General features: G+C 49.5%; 8 protein-coding genes and 1 non-coding gene across 9 annotated transcripts; 4 read left to right on the top strand and 5 right to left on the bottom strand.

The window, feature by feature from the left end:
* Positions 1 to 392: 392 nt before the first annotated feature.
* PV08_08467 (uncharacterized protein) lies at positions 393 to 1,708 on the bottom strand (the record flags this gene model as incomplete). The annotated part of the gene is made up of 2 exons (XM_016382792.1): positions 393 to 1,451; positions 1,508 to 1,708. The coding sequence occupies 2 exons, from the start codon at positions 1,706 to 1,708 to the stop codon at positions 393 to 395; spliced, it is 1,260 nt and encodes a 419-aa protein (XP_016233495.1).
* A 792-nt stretch (positions 1,709 to 2,500) lies between these two features.
* PV08_08466 (uncharacterized protein) lies at positions 2,501 to 4,637 on the bottom strand (the record flags this gene model as incomplete). The annotated part of the gene is made up of 2 exons (XM_016382791.1): positions 2,501 to 4,296; positions 4,376 to 4,637. The coding sequence occupies 2 exons, from the start codon at positions 4,635 to 4,637 to the stop codon at positions 2,501 to 2,503; spliced, it is 2,058 nt and encodes a 685-aa protein (XP_016233494.1).
* Positions 4,638 to 6,002: 1,365 nt separating this feature from the next.
* Positions 6,003 to 7,481, top strand: PV08_08465 (uncharacterized protein; the record flags this gene model as incomplete). Its single annotated transcript, XM_016382790.1, has 1 exon — positions 6,003 to 7,481. The coding sequence occupies one exon, from the start codon at positions 6,003 to 6,005 to the stop codon at positions 7,479 to 7,481; it is 1,479 nt and encodes a 492-aa protein (XP_016233493.1).
* A 466-nt stretch (positions 7,482 to 7,947) lies between these two features.
* On the top strand, positions 7,948 to 8,033 carry PV08_08464. The gene has a single exon. It is a non-coding gene; the product is annotated as a tRNA-Thr (tRNA).
* A 1,186-nt stretch (positions 8,034 to 9,219) lies between these two features.
* PV08_08463 (uncharacterized protein) lies at positions 9,220 to 10,959 on the bottom strand (the record flags this gene model as incomplete). The annotated part of the gene is made up of 1 exon (XM_016382789.1): positions 9,220 to 10,959. The coding sequence occupies one exon, from the start codon at positions 10,957 to 10,959 to the stop codon at positions 9,220 to 9,222; it is 1,740 nt and encodes a 579-aa protein (XP_016233492.1).
* A 317-nt stretch (positions 10,960 to 11,276) lies between these two features.
* On the top strand, positions 11,277 to 11,900 carry PV08_08462 (guanylate kinase; the record flags this gene model as incomplete). Its single annotated transcript, XM_016382788.1, has 1 exon — positions 11,277 to 11,900. The coding sequence occupies one exon, from the start codon at positions 11,277 to 11,279 to the stop codon at positions 11,898 to 11,900; it is 624 nt and encodes a 207-aa protein (XP_016233491.1).
* A 265-nt stretch (positions 11,901 to 12,165) lies between these two features.
* Positions 12,166 to 13,301, bottom strand: PV08_08461 (uncharacterized protein; the record flags this gene model as incomplete). The annotated part of the gene is made up of 3 exons (XM_016382787.1): positions 12,166 to 12,935; positions 12,990 to 13,145; positions 13,202 to 13,301. 3 exons carry the CDS (start codon positions 13,299 to 13,301, stop codon positions 12,166 to 12,168), a joined length of 1,026 nt encoding a protein of 341 aa, XP_016233490.1.
* Positions 13,302 to 14,262: 961 nt separating this feature from the next.
* On the bottom strand, positions 14,263 to 14,732 carry PV08_08460 (uncharacterized protein; the record flags this gene model as incomplete). Its single annotated transcript, XM_016382786.1, has 2 exons — positions 14,263 to 14,600; positions 14,654 to 14,732. The coding sequence occupies 2 exons, from the start codon at positions 14,730 to 14,732 to the stop codon at positions 14,263 to 14,265; spliced, it is 417 nt and encodes a 138-aa protein (XP_016233489.1).
* Positions 14,733 to 15,787: 1,055 nt separating this feature from the next.
* PV08_08459 (uncharacterized protein) lies at positions 15,788 to 16,646 on the top strand (the record flags this gene model as incomplete). The annotated part of the gene is made up of 2 exons (XM_016382785.1): positions 15,788 to 16,257; positions 16,307 to 16,646. 2 exons carry the CDS (start codon positions 15,788 to 15,790, stop codon positions 16,644 to 16,646), a joined length of 810 nt encoding a protein of 269 aa, XP_016233488.1.
* Between the last annotated feature and the right edge of the window lie 107 nt (positions 16,647 to 16,753).

Genomic DNA, 16,753 nt, shown 5'->3' with positions numbered 1-16,753 from the left:
GAACAACACATTATAAGCTATCGGCCAGTGACCAATTTCAGAAACCCTCAAAGAGTTGTCTCTTCTCAAGACACAAAAGGTGGGATGGAGTGGGTAATGAAGACAAAAAATATTACAAGGGAAAAGCTACATGAAGCTATAAAAAGGTCCTCTTCCTTCTCATCGCATAATTTGTTGAATAATATGACGACGGTGTCAAAGAGATTACAAACATGAATCAAGGAGCTTTTCTTGACAATGTCTGTCGTATTACAAGGCCTGCACTGCCCGGCCTCGTCGTTCGGATATGGGTGTGATTCTCCCACATCTCAATTATACAATATCGTGATCGCCTGTACTTGATGAAAATTACGGCAGATGTTGGCATTCCCCTAATATCTCGAAAACCCATGTCAAGGCTCTGCCCATCTCTTCTCACGCAGAGGTATCTCTCCGTTCTCTTTGACCCGACTGCCGCTCTCTTCTGCTCTCCAAGCAAAATACTCGCCAAGTCGTACTTCGGCGTACGAGGCATAATCAAAATCAATTTGCGAGATTGTAGCTTGTATCAGGGCCCATACGCCCCAGTAGAAACCAGGCATACCACGGTATCTATCGACCTCTGCACACAAAAAGTCAAGCATGGTTTCTGGGACAGGTTTGTCGCTGTGGGCTTTGAACGAATTGAGATAGTCTTGCAGAAACTGGCGCCGTACGGACTTGGTGGGGAGCATGGTATAATCACAATCATAACCACCCCATTCCGCAAAATGGTTGGCAATGTCGAAGGCTGCCGGGCATGGTACTGCATATTCGTAGTCGATGAAGAACACCTCAAGTTTGTCGTTTGCGTCACTACTAGGGTCCTTAGGCAGCATGATAACGTTGGCACTCAGCAGATCGCAATGACCAAAGACGAGTCCGCTTGTCCCCGGGCCTTGGTCATTCTGCAGATCGTTAAATGATCGATCGAGCTCAAGCTGGAGAAGTTCTTTGCGGGCCTTGTGCTTTGGGGAATCGTGTGGCAGAGCGTGAATCCATCTTCGCATTACTGACCAAATGTTTGGGGTAGGCAATTTCGAGGCAGGATCGCACAGAGCTTTGGTATGCTCAGAAGGAATGCCATTCTCCTTATGACCATTGGTATCATGAGAAGCGTTCTTCACCTTACTGATGGGCAATTTTGCATGCCACCGGCCCAATCTCCCTGCGACCGCGCGCCATACAGGCTCCCGGATGAGGTCTTGGGGAGTACACACTTGGCCAGGAATGTATCTGTAGAGCAGACCATTCCTAAATCTTGCTAGCAAAGGTGGCGCCAATCCGCGGTCGGCACACAAAGCATGTGTACTTGCTTCTCGGTCTCGGTCGATGAGTATCTCGGTATTGTTCCCGTAGGCACGCAGGAGAATCGAGTCCTGATCTAGCTGACTCTGAGAATAGCCCGGGACATGTTTGGTCAGCTTGAGAAGCTGTAACGTAGAGTTAGTTTGAGCACGTGTCCTCGCAACGCAGTTGAGAATCATACCGTATTGGTGATGCCTTCGGTAAACTTGGTGATTTCGATCTTGCCTGGTGCGTCCCGCCACTTTGGCTGAATTCTGTAGGCTAATGAGAGAGCAGAATGATCAAGGTCTTTGCTGTCAAAGGCGAGATCGAGGTACTGTAGCTGAGAAGAAGTGGGCTGTTCATGTCCATTTCCAGGACCAGATTCAAGGTGTCCTCCCATTGCACAGCATTAGCAGGAAACAAAGAAGGATGAGGAGCAATTGATTGTCAGTAGCGCTCGACAGAAGCCAGGTCAACAACAATGGCTTCAGCAGGAGTTACTAGCAGCAGGCAGAGAGCGGTAGAACAGTTGGCGACATTTCGCATGTGCGAAGTTGGAGAACGCGGCAGATCGGGATGAATGCGAGTAGAAGCCACGTCAGGGGGGAAGCCGCGGTTGGCCTTGGCACAGTGCGAAAGTGTTGGGCGCGGCGAAGGCTGAATGGCCAGGATAGTAAGGCTGCTCCCCCCAGGGTCCTTGGATTGGGGCTGGAGGGGGCATTTAGGTGACCCCGAGAGCCTACAGCCAGTGTCGATTGGGCACTGCCCCTGCCTAGAGAGCGTGTGTTCGGGAGGCACGGCAACCCCCTCGAGTGCCCATGCTAAGCCAATTCCCTCCACATCTTGTTTGGTTTTCAAACAACCTCCATACTAAGCCAGAGGACAGCCAACCACCTTACACCGAGACATAATGTATTCCATATAGAAGCAGGATGAGGTCATTCACTCAGTAGATTGATCTTGGCTGTTGCAAGAACGATTAGCCGCAAGCAGGGCGACAAAGACCATCTCTCATACTATCTAGGTGGTATTCACAGAGAAAAAGGATGCAGATAGGGATAGGAGGTCGAATTGTCCCGTGTTAATTACACAGAGTAGTGGGTAAATAGCCCATCTGGATGATTCAGCTCCTCGTCATCCACACCATCACGAACTTGTAGGCACGATATCGCCGTGAACTAGAAACCAGCTGCTACTTTGACTTTCTATCTTTCTTCGTCTTGCTCTTGCTGTTGGAGACTTTGGCATCTTGATCCCGATGGCGCCCAACTCCGAGCTTCTCGGAAATGATCTTTGCACCCTGATTGTCTTTGTTCAGCGACGAAGCGTGCGTCTTCAACACACCCAGTAGTTCATCCTTGTGGCCAAAGTCCTCGGTTTCAAGCATCGCCAGCACAACGAAGGAATTCGGCCCATTGGCCCAATCAATCAAAGATTCGGCTCCTGAGCCGGTATTGATCCTCTCGAACAACGAGTCACCAAACTTCAAGGGTGGATCAACTTGGACAACCTTGTTCGACGCTTTATCGAACCGTCCACCTTGGACCAGCGACTTCAGCATGCGTCCGACCGCTGGCATACTGATGATCTGCTTGTTCTCTTCCGAGGTATCGTCACCGGCCGCGAAATCAGCAACAGCATCGAGGGCCGCTTGTTTGTCACCAACTGCTCCGAACAATACTTCTGTGATGAATTGGCACCCCGGCATTGACTGAGCAAGGAACGCCGCCCGCGAAGCTATAAAGTCCAGTAAAGGCTGCGATATAGCTTTGAGCAATTCCACTCGTCTAGTCTCTGGGTCTTTCTTTGATGTGCTAGTTCGAAGTTCCTTGACCTCCTTGATGATACTCTCGGTGTCGGTACCTTTGGGAATCAACCACTTCGGCGGTTCCGGCGACATCAAGTACAGAAGTGGTATCCGCGCATTGAGATGCTCGATTTGCGACATGAGCTCCTGCTCTCGTGCTTCAGTATCAAGATCCTTACAAAGCAGCTCCGGGAAGATCGCCTTGGCTGTCATCACCGTGTCATCGATGACTTCATAAGCAGTGAGCAGGACTGTGTGCCCGTAAACGTCACCGGCGAGCAGCTTCATGTGTGTCTTGAAGAACTTGATTATTGTCCTGCGATCCTTCGAATTGCCATACGCAAGAGCCAAACAGACGAGCCTTGACCCAGATCGTGTGAATGCGAGGTTCTTGTAGCAATCACCATCTTCATCGTCTCTCAGCATCTCGAGAAATTCTGTCTGATCAGGACTTCCCGGCTTGACGTTCAGGAAATATTGCAATAGTGCATCATGTAGAATCGTAAATCCTGTCGTCTTCTTTTGAACAAGCTGGTTCGTCATTTCCTTGAGATGCTGCATAATTGGTCCCCGTTTCTCGGGATGTGCCTTCAATATCTCACTTAGATCCGCCGTAACTTCCTCCTCCCCCTGTTGCGACGCGCTGTTCTTGGAGAAGAGTACGAACTCGGCCCCGTACCATTCCCTCAGAAGAACCGACTTCTGCTGCTTCGTTGCGATCGTCCGGTAGATGTCGTCGAGAATCCAACTTGCTTCGGGGTGTCGAATAAGTCGCTTGACGTGTCCGTAGAATTCAGTCACAACGGCATCGCGACTCTCATCGTCACCAACAACCATTTTGGCAATGAGAAACTTTGCGTACTTGCTCTCTGCAAGTTCACGATAGTGTCCTTTCAGCTCTTGCGTAATTTGCCTGCGCTGTGCCGGCGTTGCATATTTGAGTGCACATTGTATAACCCTCACAGCGTCGTGCTTGAACACAAAGTCCTTGACTCGACCAGATATGATTTCGAAAAGCTCTTGGACTAGTTGATCTCGCTCGGCTTTGGGGACGTGTGACTTGCGACGGAGTTTTTCCCAGATCTTTTTACTTCGGGCAATGGAGTCGGCGTTTGGTTTTGCCGCTTTGCGGTCTTGAGCGAGCGCCTTTTGCTTAGCATGGGCTTCTCTTGACGAATTCCCTGTACGAACGAGTTATTAGCCTTGGAGACGCTTTATCATGGAGAAAGAAAGCGAGGGAAAGAGAGTGGTGAGTCTTACCGTTCAAAAAGGTGTCTTGCTTCGCTGTGTGCGTGCTTCGTCCATAGGAGCCTGAGCCTTGTCTCTTCGGGGTGGTGTCTTGCTTATTTGGTCCATCGTGCTGAGGTTCTTCATCGAACGCTGCGAAGTCTTCAGACTCATTTTCTACTGCGTTGGAGGCAGATTTGCGCTTGTCCGGTAAGTTTTTGATAGGCTTGAACTTTTTGGATGACTTCGAATCCACCGATTCACTTGCCCGTTTTGTGCCAGCCATTTTGGACATGGTTTTGGATCAAGTAAGACTTCGTTCTGCTTTAGACCTTGGTGCAGGATCTTCGGAGGTAAATGAAACTTTTTTTTGGGTAGGAAGCCAAGCAAACTTGATAAACTTGATAAACGTGACAAACTGTTCAAAATCGACCCACTTGTGTTATTTCAAAAGCACTGTGCGAACGCCATCAAAGCAATGAGCTGGGTTCCCTCTCCTGCTGATTGTGTGTATATTCATCTCTTTCATTCTCAAAAATTAGATGAGTAGAGATGTGTCACCTGGCTTGAAGGCTCTACATGTCTACGGTTTGCATCACAGCATCTTTACAGATTGTGAAGCCGATGCCTAATCTATCACTCTCACATTGAAACGGTGTTTCAATACTCGACGTCCGTACCAAATGATGAGGCACATAGCTACCTGGGTAGGCATCAGAGCAGAGACATTCATGATTCTCAAACTTGCTGTCAAACTATCATGTTAGAGTTCCGTTCAATCCGCAAAGAAGCACACGAACATGAGACGGCGAAAGAGTCATGTGCCTCACAGCAGATGCTACTTCGCAGCTTAAAGATCATGATCTGCTCTGGAATAAATGGTAATATGGACGGTATACCAGTCAACAACGGAGGTCTTCTTTGGGTTACTCACCTTGCAGAGCACCTATCACTGCTTCCCGAGCATGTTAAACCTCCCTGCATGGTCCCCCAAGTGTTTTTGAGATACGACACACACTCTGCCTCTTGCTGCCTTGTGTATTGGTGAGGATATTCACACCTCAGACGGACAAAGAATGTTACCTGTCTTGGCAGTAACACATCCAGGTTTGTTGGGAATATTCAACCAGGATTCACATATTCTGATTTTCATGCTGCCTTTCCCATTCTTATTCGAGGCCGAATTCTAGTTGCGGTTTCAATACTTTTGCGTCGGGGTCTAGTTCTTTTACCTGCCTCATACAAATGCTTATGATAAGCTAGCCGGTCGCCCTTCAAAAAATGGAATTCGAGAGCAGCTCGATCGCAGCTCGTGCTGCCAGTTCTTCGTATGGACCCCTATTTCAATCATCAAGATGACATCGTCATTAGACTGACAATTCGGTGGTCACCTTTCAGATCTCTCTCGTCACTTTCTGCCAGTCTCCAAAGCAGATTGCCAACAGCTGCCGGGGAAGCATTCACGAGGGAGGAGGATTTCGAGGAGGACTCACCCTCGTCAAGAATATACCACGCTTTGCTACATCACCGAATGGCGCGGATGCCTTCGATACCAAAACCAGCTCACTTAACCAGAATATCAGAGAGCCTAGTTTCGCAAAACATAAGCCAAAAATCGTCCACCCGCACATTCTTCAACCAGGGTGCTGTTCCAGACGCGATGCCGCTGCCATCCTCGTCGTCACCACTCCATCTCGACCGTGAAAGTTCCCACGGTGGTGAAGAGGTAGACGATCGCGTAACTTCAGGTATGCCGTTCCCAACGTTCTCGCCCAATCAAATAGCACTAGAGTTTGCAAAGTCTGCTGCGCATGCCTTGAACTCGAAGGAAGTCGAATATCTTATCCACTTCTTGCGGAAGCCTCCCCGACAAGCTCAAGAATTTCCAAGAGAACATGTTCGCTCAAAAATTGAGACATTTCATGAAGATGAAGTAGCGATAAGTGGAGAACCCCGGGACAGACTGGCATATCCTTCAGGCTCCGAGGATGCCGAACTTGGTGTCATACTTCATTGTCAGTCTACCAAAGGACACGTTGGGGAATTCTGGGATCCCGATAGTAGGACAATACAGCTTCTCATCAAGAAAGGTCTCAGCCCCGATTTCATTTACGGCTTCGACTGGCATTGGCGTGCTGAAGAATCCATGCGGCGGCATGGCAAGACGTCTTGTCCTACAACACGATGGTCAACGGCCCAACGTTCTATCCACGACCAGTTCTCACGTGAGCTCCTTGAACTTCTCCCCCTACCCTGGGTATTAATCGGTGGAGGCTGCGCAAAACATAGCTATCGCCGCACCCTGTCGGGTCTATCCAAGCAGCTTACGATGGAGCTGGATGATGCTGTCAAACTTGAAATTGATTTAGACTTTCAAGAAAACAGCATTAGGCGCATTGCGATATACGTGCCTCATCCGTCATCCGCCTTTATCCAACCATCCTCAGCTCAGAGAGTCGGGAGAAATCTAGATACGAGCATGAACTTCTTCCTCTGGCTTCAGCATCGGGACGGTCAGCCGAATAGCTTCACGGAAACCATGTTGGCAATTTCTCGCGGAGTTCCCGGTGCAGCGCCCTTTCAAGAACTTTATGAATACAGAGCTCAGGAGAGAGCCCTCGGCAGAAACCTTACCCAAGACGAGTATCAACCTGCATTCTTGAGTTGGGCCGTGACATACCTGGGCGAGATTCCTCTTGTAATCCTAGGTCGGGGTGATTCCTTGGCAGAAGCAATTAAAGGCAAAATAGGCCAGAAAATCAGTACCATTCAGAAGTCGAATGGCTTCAACGCCGTGCGAACAGGTCGGAAAGGACCGGTAGCGAGGTACGGATATGAGTACAGACCAACTTGGGATGGCCAGCGTGTTTCCGTGACCCAAAAAGGCTCTTTCAAGATCTTCCTGTCAGAGGACCAGGAAAGTCTCGAATTGAGAGGGGGGAGGCCATTGCAGAGGAAGGTGTCCGAGTCTTCAGGCCCGGTGACCATCCATTTTTCGGAAGAACATATTACTCTTCAACAAGATGGCTCGGTGGTGTTTCGAACGACGTGTGCGCAGATTAAGGACCCGGATCTACGAGCACGGTGGATTGAACAAGTCAAAGTTGAGTCTAGAGAGAAGGGCATCCTTCAAAATTAGGGAACACATCGCGGCAGTCACGAGTTCCATCTGAATCCATAGATCAAGACAAATCATGAGCGCATCGACAATACTTCCTTGATTCAAGAATGTCATGAAAGATAGCTGAGTGTGAGTGAAAATGACAAATCTCGAAGACAAATGCGGGATCAAGGAGTTTAGTCATACATATGCAAGGCTCAGTGGTCACAATGAAATTCTGATACATCTTGACTCAGTAAATTTAAAGGATCCAGAACGTCTCGGTGAGGAACAAGTTCCAAGATATCCTCTGCAAAACTTGACTGAGGAATATGGACTTAATACCTGCGCACGATGATATAATTACTTATTGGGAAGAAGCCAGGGTCTTAAGAGTTCACAGACAACGGGAGCAGCGTAAATTTTGTAGTCATAATTAAAATATTTGAAATTCCTGTCAAGAACCAGCCACGGGTCCCCGCACTGGCGATTTCGTTATGGTTCAGCCTCTATAGCCCAGTTGGTAGAGCGCAGCACTAGTATCCTTACTACGTGATGCTGAGGTCTTCAGTTCGACTCTGAATGGAGGCATGTCTTTTTTTGGACCATTTCGTTCAATCCCTTTTTTTTTGGACAGGGCAATCGTTACTTCAACCGATGCTAACAATTTTTATTCAATCTTCTATCAATGTGTACCTACCTCAGCTACATACTATCTACCTTGGCCAGCCCTCTCTTTTACCCGGGTTTTCTGACCTTGTGGTCGTATTAGGCCCTGTCTAAGCAGAGAGGTTGGACTCCGGAATATTTTCATGCGTATTGAAATGGCGCTACCAAAGCAGGAATGCTACCAATTTTACAGAAATAACTGTGTCGGTGCTAGACTCTCATACACTGACTGCAATGACCGGAGATCATTCTAGATGGGTTGTTATGTATCCGGGAACAGCGCCGTTTCCTCCTCGACGCGAACAGAGTATGTGTAGGTGCTGGTCCGCAATAGCGGACTAGGTTTTCTTTGTCTGGAGCCCTTTGCTCTTCAAAGCCAGATTTTTATACACCTCAAAATGGGCAATGAGAGTATGTCTCGTACTCTTCAGGATTCATTGCCATGGACTGAGGCTCTGCGTGGTCTCGCTGACAACTTCTGCAAGTTGCGCCCCAAGGCGAGGAGAGAAACGTTGACTGATCTGAATGAACCTCCTTCGGAAGTCGTTTGTTCATTGCTTACGCCAGCCACACTGATCGAATGATAGAGCTCAAGACGAGAGCAAAATGCTTCTCAGAAGCCAAGGCGTCATAGTAAAGTCATGTATCTAAACATACTAACATAATGTACATTCGCAATGTCAGTGGATTATACACGAAAAGAAAAAAGACATCATTTGTGCGCCCATTTGTTCTCCCAGCTCTCTCGTTATTATTAGTCGGTTACGTACAGAAGGATAAATAAACCACACCATCCGATATCTCTGTAGTTACATTACTGACATGAAAAACTGGTAGTCATTCGATGCTGAATCGGGACTCATACGACTGACTGTATCTGCTGAGGAGCACCGTCAATCTAAAGGCTCGTCAGTGTCCGTGATGGTTCTCTTAGTCCATCTACATCGTGTCCAGTAGAAGTGTGGAGAGGAGGCATATTCGCTGCCCCTGCTCCCATCATCCGATGCTGATCATCATTTCATAAGCCGTAGCCACTGCAAAATTGCCCTGCCATTGACCTTGGCGTTGCTGGGTGGAAACGAGGAGAATTCCGTCAATGTACTTGAGGTCATACAGCTGGAGGTTTGGGCTGAAGTTTCCGTGGAGGTGGAGGATCATGTGGATTTCGAACAGCTGGAACGAAGCCATAATACGGGATGTTCTCCGGTAGTGTACGGATAGGAGAAGGGCTATAAGAAGAAGGACCTGATTCCGGATTTACTGGTGGCATAGATCGAGGTAAAGAGTCATTCTGGGAAGATGCTGAGAAGTAGGGATCGTGCTGAGGTTGCCACTGAGGAGGCAGCGCATGTGGACTGTGTTGTTGGGGGTTCAGGTCGGGAATGGAGCCTTGTGGCGGTGGCGCTGGATCATGAAAAGGCGTGGAGGGTGACTGTGATGAGCCGGTCCAGGTCAAAGGGGCGGCTGCACGACTTCTCTCAGCCTCCAAATACTGGATCTTTTGCTCCGCTTCTCGTAATTTCGCCCTCAGCGCTTCCAGCTCTGTTGCTGGGTCCATCACCGAATCAGCGGGTGCTGAAGGCGCAGGCGCCGAATTGGTGCCTGTGAGAGTAGCAGTCCTCTTATTCTTTTTCGTAGAGCCTTTCGCCCTGCGGGCCCGGATAGTTTGCTCGCCAGACGCAGCGCCTGTCATCAAGCCAGCAACCCGGAGCTGACCGCCTTGAGCAACATCTGTCTCTTCGGAAGCCGTTGCAACTCCAGTATCACTGCCACGACCAGCTTGGGGAATAATGGTCAGAGATTCAGCACCATGCTCAACTTGATAGCTGACCGACTCGGCCGGAGTAGTAGTTGCCTGCTCCGCAGAGCCAAGAAAATCGAAGAGCGGTTGCAAACTGCTATCTCGTGTAACTGTAGCAGCTGCTCCGTTCGACACTTGATGCGTAGGTGCTGAAATATCTTGGTTGTGAGAGGGGCTCCTTATCGCTGGTGGTCGAGATGTGGATAACGATGTGGCTCGTTTCGGTCGGCCTCGTTTTAGGTGCTGTAGTTTCTCTGGGTGGAAGATTTCCATTAGTTTTCGACGTTTACTACCAGCTCGAGGTAGTGGAGCTCGTTCGTCAAACGTTGGATGGAGTGGGATGTGCTTGTAGTGCAGTAGAAGACTCATTTTTGTCAAAGAGAACTTGATGGCCAGCACACCATCGCACTCCCACACCTGCTTCTTCACTTTGACACCTGGTTTGAACTTGGACCCTTCATTAGCCGCGCGACCTTTATTCAAGACCGAGTCGTTGCAGAAGTAAGAAAATCTGCTTGCTTGATCCTCTCGGCTAATCCAGTGGTTGTGGAAGCTGTAATGGTATCCATCGGCCTCCTGGACCGCATCGACCAGAGTTTTCGATATGCCTTTTTGAGCGAGCATTTGTTCCTTGGGGTCTTGAATATTCTGTAGGGCGTCGATGACCGTGACAGCAGTTTTGTTGAAATGGCTATACGTATATGGAGTCTTGTCGTGCACAGGCTTATTCCCTTTCTTCTCTCTCAGTGCTACGAGAAATGCGGCCGTCACTGGAAACGAGAACTCTAGGGTGGTGTGTGCAGGATCACCAGTAGGACTAGCAAGATAGTCGCGAAGCTGCTGCTCTAGGTCTTCGACTTTGTTGCATTTGAATTGAACGGTCTGTCCCAGGGGATCCTTCGCCTGGCGACCTCTGTGCCGCTTCGGCTTGATGGGCGCGGGCTCTGGTGCTCCGATTTCCTCTTGGCCATTGTCTGGAGTCGCCTGCGGTTGATCAGGTGTCGTGTTGGACACCACTGTGGTCTGTGGCGCGTCCATCTGATCCATGGACTGGAAACAGCGGCCGCGTACAAGGATTAGAGGCATATCGCAGATGATTAGGGCAAGATTGATACGCGAAAAGTCAACCCCTGCCAAGTCCGGGTCCTGGGCCCAATCATTGGAGAAGCGCAGACTGTACGGAGTACATCCCCCACCGCTTTGCTGTTAACTTTAAGCCACCTGTTATCGGTCTTCGAGGGACTCAAAGGGAGGTGCAGGATATGGGACAGGTGTTCTTATTACAGCAAGTAACAAGATACCGCTTCTCACTCCCACCGAGTCCCTCATACCTCTCGCTGATTGTCCGTCGCAACGTCGTCAACATGGCACCTGCTCCTTCCGATGCACGACCCATCGTCTTTTCAGGACCCTCAGGCACAGGGAAGTCGACTCTGATCAAGCGACTGTTCCAAAAACACCCCGACCTCTTCGGCTTCAGCGTCTCCCATACTACCCGCCAGCCTCGAAACGGGGAGGAAGATGGCGTGCACTACCACTTCACTACGGTGGAGAATTTTGAAAAGATGATCGCGGAAGATGCATTCGTCGAGCATGCTAGATTTGGGGGCAACTACTATGGATCATCCAAAAGGGCGGTCCAGGACGTCGCAGATGGCAAAGGCAAGAGTATCGACGGTAGCACTGCAGCAGGGAAGAGGATCTGCATCTTTGACATTGAAATGGAAGGGGTCAAGCAGCTGAAGAAGAGCACCTTGAATCCTAGGATCTGCTTCATCCAGCCTCCCAGCATGGAGATTCTGGAGCAACGGCTGCGTGGCAGAGGCGACACTGCGGAGGAAGCCATCCAGAGAAGACTGGCCCAGGCGAAGAATGAGATCGAGTACTGCAAGCAGGAAGGCAAAAATGACAAGGTCATCATCAACGATGACCTCGACCGAACGTTTAGTGAACTCGACGAGTGGGTAATGCAGGATATTTCGGCTTGAAGATTCTACTTGTTCTTCGGTTTCTGGTTTTTTGGAATACAGCGTAATAGACAGCATGGGCGTCGGATTACAGCGGCAAAAGTGGTAACGGGTTCAAGAGACAAATCGGTTGACATATCGTGAGGATCAATTATGCCTCAGATTTAAAGAAGAGAATCCCGCTCTCAATAGACGCTACATTAGAAGAGGCTCCAGTTACAAAATAAGCATCAGTCACCGTCCAGAATCTCGCTGTCCCATGTCTTCAACCCCCAGGACGAAACTTTTAGTAGCCATTCATTGTCATGCGCTGGGAGCTTCTGCTCAACTCCCGATCTGCGGCGGGACTGATGGGCCTGCTTCCAGCCATGCCGCTTGCTGCGCTGCTTTCCTTGAGAGCCAACAATTGCTTCGCACGGAACGTCTCATAGTGAATCTGGCTTGTTGTTTCGATCAGATCCTGAAGATGGGTCCGGGTCAAGAAATTTCGAAGATAAACAAACTCGCAGTGGTTTTCATCTTCGACATTGATGATACCCCATTTGTTTTGTCGGCCTCTGACCTGCTTGCCATTAACAATGATCGACTTCTCGCTGCCGACAATCGCAAATGGGATAATGTCCTTGATGGTGGCGTTGGTAGCCCTCTCCTCGTCATCTAGCTCCTCGTTGTCGTAGGGGTACATCTTGAGGTTGTGGAAGGCAAACTCCTCCTTGATGCGCTCTTTGAATGCTCGGCGTTCTTCCAGTGTGAGAGAATCGGCTTTTGCGATCACCGGTACCACATTGACCACATCTGACAGCTTCTTCAAGACGACAATGTCAATTGGCTTGAGAGCATGGCCAGATGGTTGGATGAAGAACAAGCAGCAGTGCACTCGTGTATCTTGAATGTATCTCTCTCTTTGCGCAGTGAGTTCCTTTCTGAGATAAGCGCTGTGTTGGTCCTTGATGTACTTGACAATTGGATCCCAGCATCGATCGTTGTTCACCAGATCTCCGTAGCCAGGAGTATCAACAATGTTCAGGCGCAATCGCACTCCGTTTTCCTCAATCACTGCCACCGCCGTTAGTGTGTGCTATGACGTGACTTTGATGAAAAACTACTCACCATGAGAGACAGTTTGAATTTCAGTGGTAGAACGAATTGGCTCGTCTGGGCGCAAACGGCCTTTGGATTCCAGCAGATGGGAAGCGAAGATGGTATTGATGAGGGTAGACTTTCCGAGTCCAGATTGCCCAACACAGATGACATTGAATTGGAAACCTGCATGCTTGAGTCAGTGGGAGAAGCAGTTATGAGCAATGATTCCTGGGGCTTACCTCTCTTAAGCAACTTCTTCTCTATCTGCTGGGTAATTGAATCGAAGCCAACATGCGAGCGAGGAAAGATGGCATTACCCTGCGGCATTGCCATAGCCATGGTTGTCTGTGTACCAAGAGGACGGAGAAGGGACGAAAACAAGAAGCTGTGATGCGATGCGAAAGAGAATAAAGACAACTGCAAACAAGACTGTGATGTGAAATTTCCCCGGATGAAGGTGAACGACTGTGACTGCGACCCCCTATAATTGTGGTAGTTCTTAGGACAACGCCAACTTTGGGAAAGAGCGAGGGCGCTATCCTAATCTGGCTTAGCTCAGGGACGGCTGCACCATATTGGCTCCTACAGGTACCCTACTTTAAGTCGTCCCTTGATAAGTATACATTGCTCCCTGGGCTCGACAACGCGATTAAAACCATGATACACGTTTGTGTGGCCGTTGTTGTACGCTTAGACTGTGAAGCCCAACGTTAATTCCACCGGCCCATATGAAATCTAGGACCAGACTACAGATCAAAGTCCATAGCAAAAGCAGAGCGCGAAGCTCGAAATGGAGTTGGGAAATTTATCTTGAGCTCGAAGATATATTTCCTGGTCTTGCTGTGTAGTATACTTGTTTTCAACATGGTCTGTATGAAGGCCGCTATCAAACCAATAATGAGGGCGAATGCACAATGAGATGAGGGGTGGATATTTCAACGTTCCATCTGCTGCCGCTTGCTAGAGTAGTATGTACATTCCGGGGAAATAGGTCGCCCACTTCTGAGACACCGGCGAGGTCAGGAGCCCGTGAAGAATCCTTCTCTTCCTGCCACTCGGGTATCTCCCAGCCGCAGCACGAAACGGTAGCGGTCTGCTGGTGAGAAGTTGTGTACTGCCTTTGGATTGGCAGTCGTTCGAATCAGGGTGGCTCTGCTGGTCAATATTGCGAAATGTCAACCGTCGTTTCAATCAGTTTTATTTATAGACGTCGTCCTGGCGCACTGATAGCGATCTAATAGTGTCGACCATCATGCTTCGTTTTAGGTATGCATCGCGTTGCAAGTCTGTCTCATGAACTTCACGCGAACATGCTTGCTCCTCCACTGCTAACTGCCTCAATCTCTTCTTCTGACCATTGAGTTCGCCAGAATCTCTTTGGCAGCTCGTTTCTGTCAAAATATTCTCCAGCCTTGGGTTGGACAGAGCCCAGCGAACCACCGGCGGACCCGCCAATAGCACCGTACGTCATTGGGCCTGAGGTAGCTGCAGCAAAAGACGTCGAGGAAATAGGAGCGTTGCCGCCGTCTCCGCGCAAAGGACCGTGTTGCTGGGCTTTGGCTCTATATTGAACGAAGCTATCGGGGAGAGAGTGCGTTGGTGAAGCTGGATGGGCGTGGGGAGTGTGGTCTATTGATTCTGTGGGAGGTCAGCATCTTGTCCAGGAGAGCTTGCCATTCAGGTTGCCTCACTAGGTGTTGTTCGCTTCCCAAGAAACTTAATCAAGGGCACCCTGTGTTGGGTTGCTCGAAGAATGAGGGATGGTCGCATATTGTTGAGTGAGAAAAGAGGACTGCGGTGTCAAGAGCTATCGGCGTGCGGCGGCGTATATTGTGTAGTGCTTGTCGTATTGCAGGCGAATGTGCTTCTTACAACAGTTTGAGTGTAGATGTTCAAGTAAAATAGAAGATTGAGAAGTACACCGTGGAGATGTCGATCTGCCGAGACGCGAGCTTGCCAGCTATGCAGGATGCCTCGCCTTTCCCTCACACGAATATCTACAGGTGCCTCCCACACAGGCGGGTTCGGTTCGCGCGGATGGTGGAGCTTTCAGGTGCAGGTCCAGACGAACTGCGAGGAAAGGTTGGGACGGAGAAGAGGTGGCCGAGACTGCTAGTGAAGGAATTTCGAGGATGCGTCGTGGATGTTGGGGAGGCCCGTGTATTAGAAGTTGTGACGCCGGGTGAGTGCTTTTCTTGAGCTCCCAGTTGTTCCTGAAGAAGCAATTCACTGAGGACTCGGACGGGAGAATACAAGTTGTGAGGTACCAAGCGTAGGCGCGCTGGGTTAGCGGGACAGGCGTGCTGAAATGCGCAAGCAAAGCACCTTGTGGGCGAATTAAATGGCACTCCGGACTTCGGCGATACGGATGTACATACGGTTTCTTATATTGCGACATCCACACTTTTCGACATTTTTCCACTTGCGGTATCTAGAACCGTCGGTCGATACCCAATTTTCTTCCGCCATTGCATCAAGCGTGTCAGATACACAGTATCAAAACTAGATTGCGGCTTGGTGGTGTGACTGATAAGACGAATGCCGCATTACGCCTGACAAGCAACGTTCTTTTGGCCTAAAATTCTAGAATCTGTGTATGACCTTCGACATCGCTCCTCCACGGATCCCTCCCGCGAGGGAACACCCCGTACCCAGGCCTCGTCGCCTTCACACCACACGGATGATGCAGCCTGTCACTCACACGACAAGTCTTGTCACCGACTCTGCGTTGCCGACCCGGATCCAGACTGTCCGACACACTTGAGATCGCCGATGAGCCACCTGCCACAAACCAAGTATCGAATCTCGGCCGAAAGTACGGCATCATGCATGAATTCGCCCTCTATGGTCAGGTCAGCAAAGATGCTCATCACCAAGTCCTCCAACAGCTAGCTGGCTATACACGCATGCAGCCACAGAAAGTTGTGGAGGTCCACTTGATCTTCAAAGCTCGTTCACCACCGGGGCTGGATAATATCCCTTCGGCCGGTGGATCACAAGGCATTATGCAACCAGAGGTTCAGAAGATCAGAGCGATGCTCAATGGGAGCCTGTACTATGTTCAATTGGTTGGTGAAGTAGCTTTGGGCGATACCAAGAATCAGCTCGATGGCGACGTGACCATGACAACTAATGGGAGTGGTGATCCCTCCGTCAGCCAAACGAAAATCAAATGGACATTCGAGTTCAAGGACACCCCGGAAGCCGGCAAGCAGGCGGTTAGTACCAGGCTAATTCACAAGGTACCATTAGAAGACGGAGATTTTGTCCAGTTTTTGAATGCCTTTGGCTATGAGTATGTACCCGCTCTCGTGATGAATGTTTCATGCTGACTTCGTTCTAAGCTACGTCTCTCGATATTTGGTAGTGGGCTGGAACTTCTACGATCAAGACACTACTCTTTCTGTTCACAAAGTAGTCCTGCTTCCTCAAGCTGTTGCAGAGAGTGCTATGAACGACACAACCTTTCTCTCGGATATTTCCAAGCTCAAAGATCTTGATCAGTCTGGTGGGTATATTATGCAGACAACGGTTGAAGTGGTTGATGGTAACGCCCCTGAACTCAAAGAGAAGGGCACCAGACAGTTACTGGCACACAAAGAAGCATTGAAACAGGCAGTAGACTTGACTCCAGGTGATAGATTGGCCTTGGATACTCGTGTGCCCGTTACAGGGCGTAGATAGACTTCTTCAAGGCGCTTCCAAGTTTGCTGACTCATTACTTCACGTGATTGTCCGGTCAAGATCTCGACACGCGTAAAGCGCGTTCAACCCCAGATTGTTATCGCTTT

This window comes from Exophiala spinifera (genome assembly GCF_000836115.1).
Source record: "Exophiala spinifera strain CBS 89968 unplaced genomic scaffold supercont1.6, whole genome shotgun sequence".
NCBI lineage: Eukaryota > Fungi > Ascomycota > Eurotiomycetes > Chaetothyriales > Herpotrichiellaceae > Exophiala > Exophiala spinifera.
This window is presented reverse-complemented; position numbering and strand designations above follow the sequence as displayed.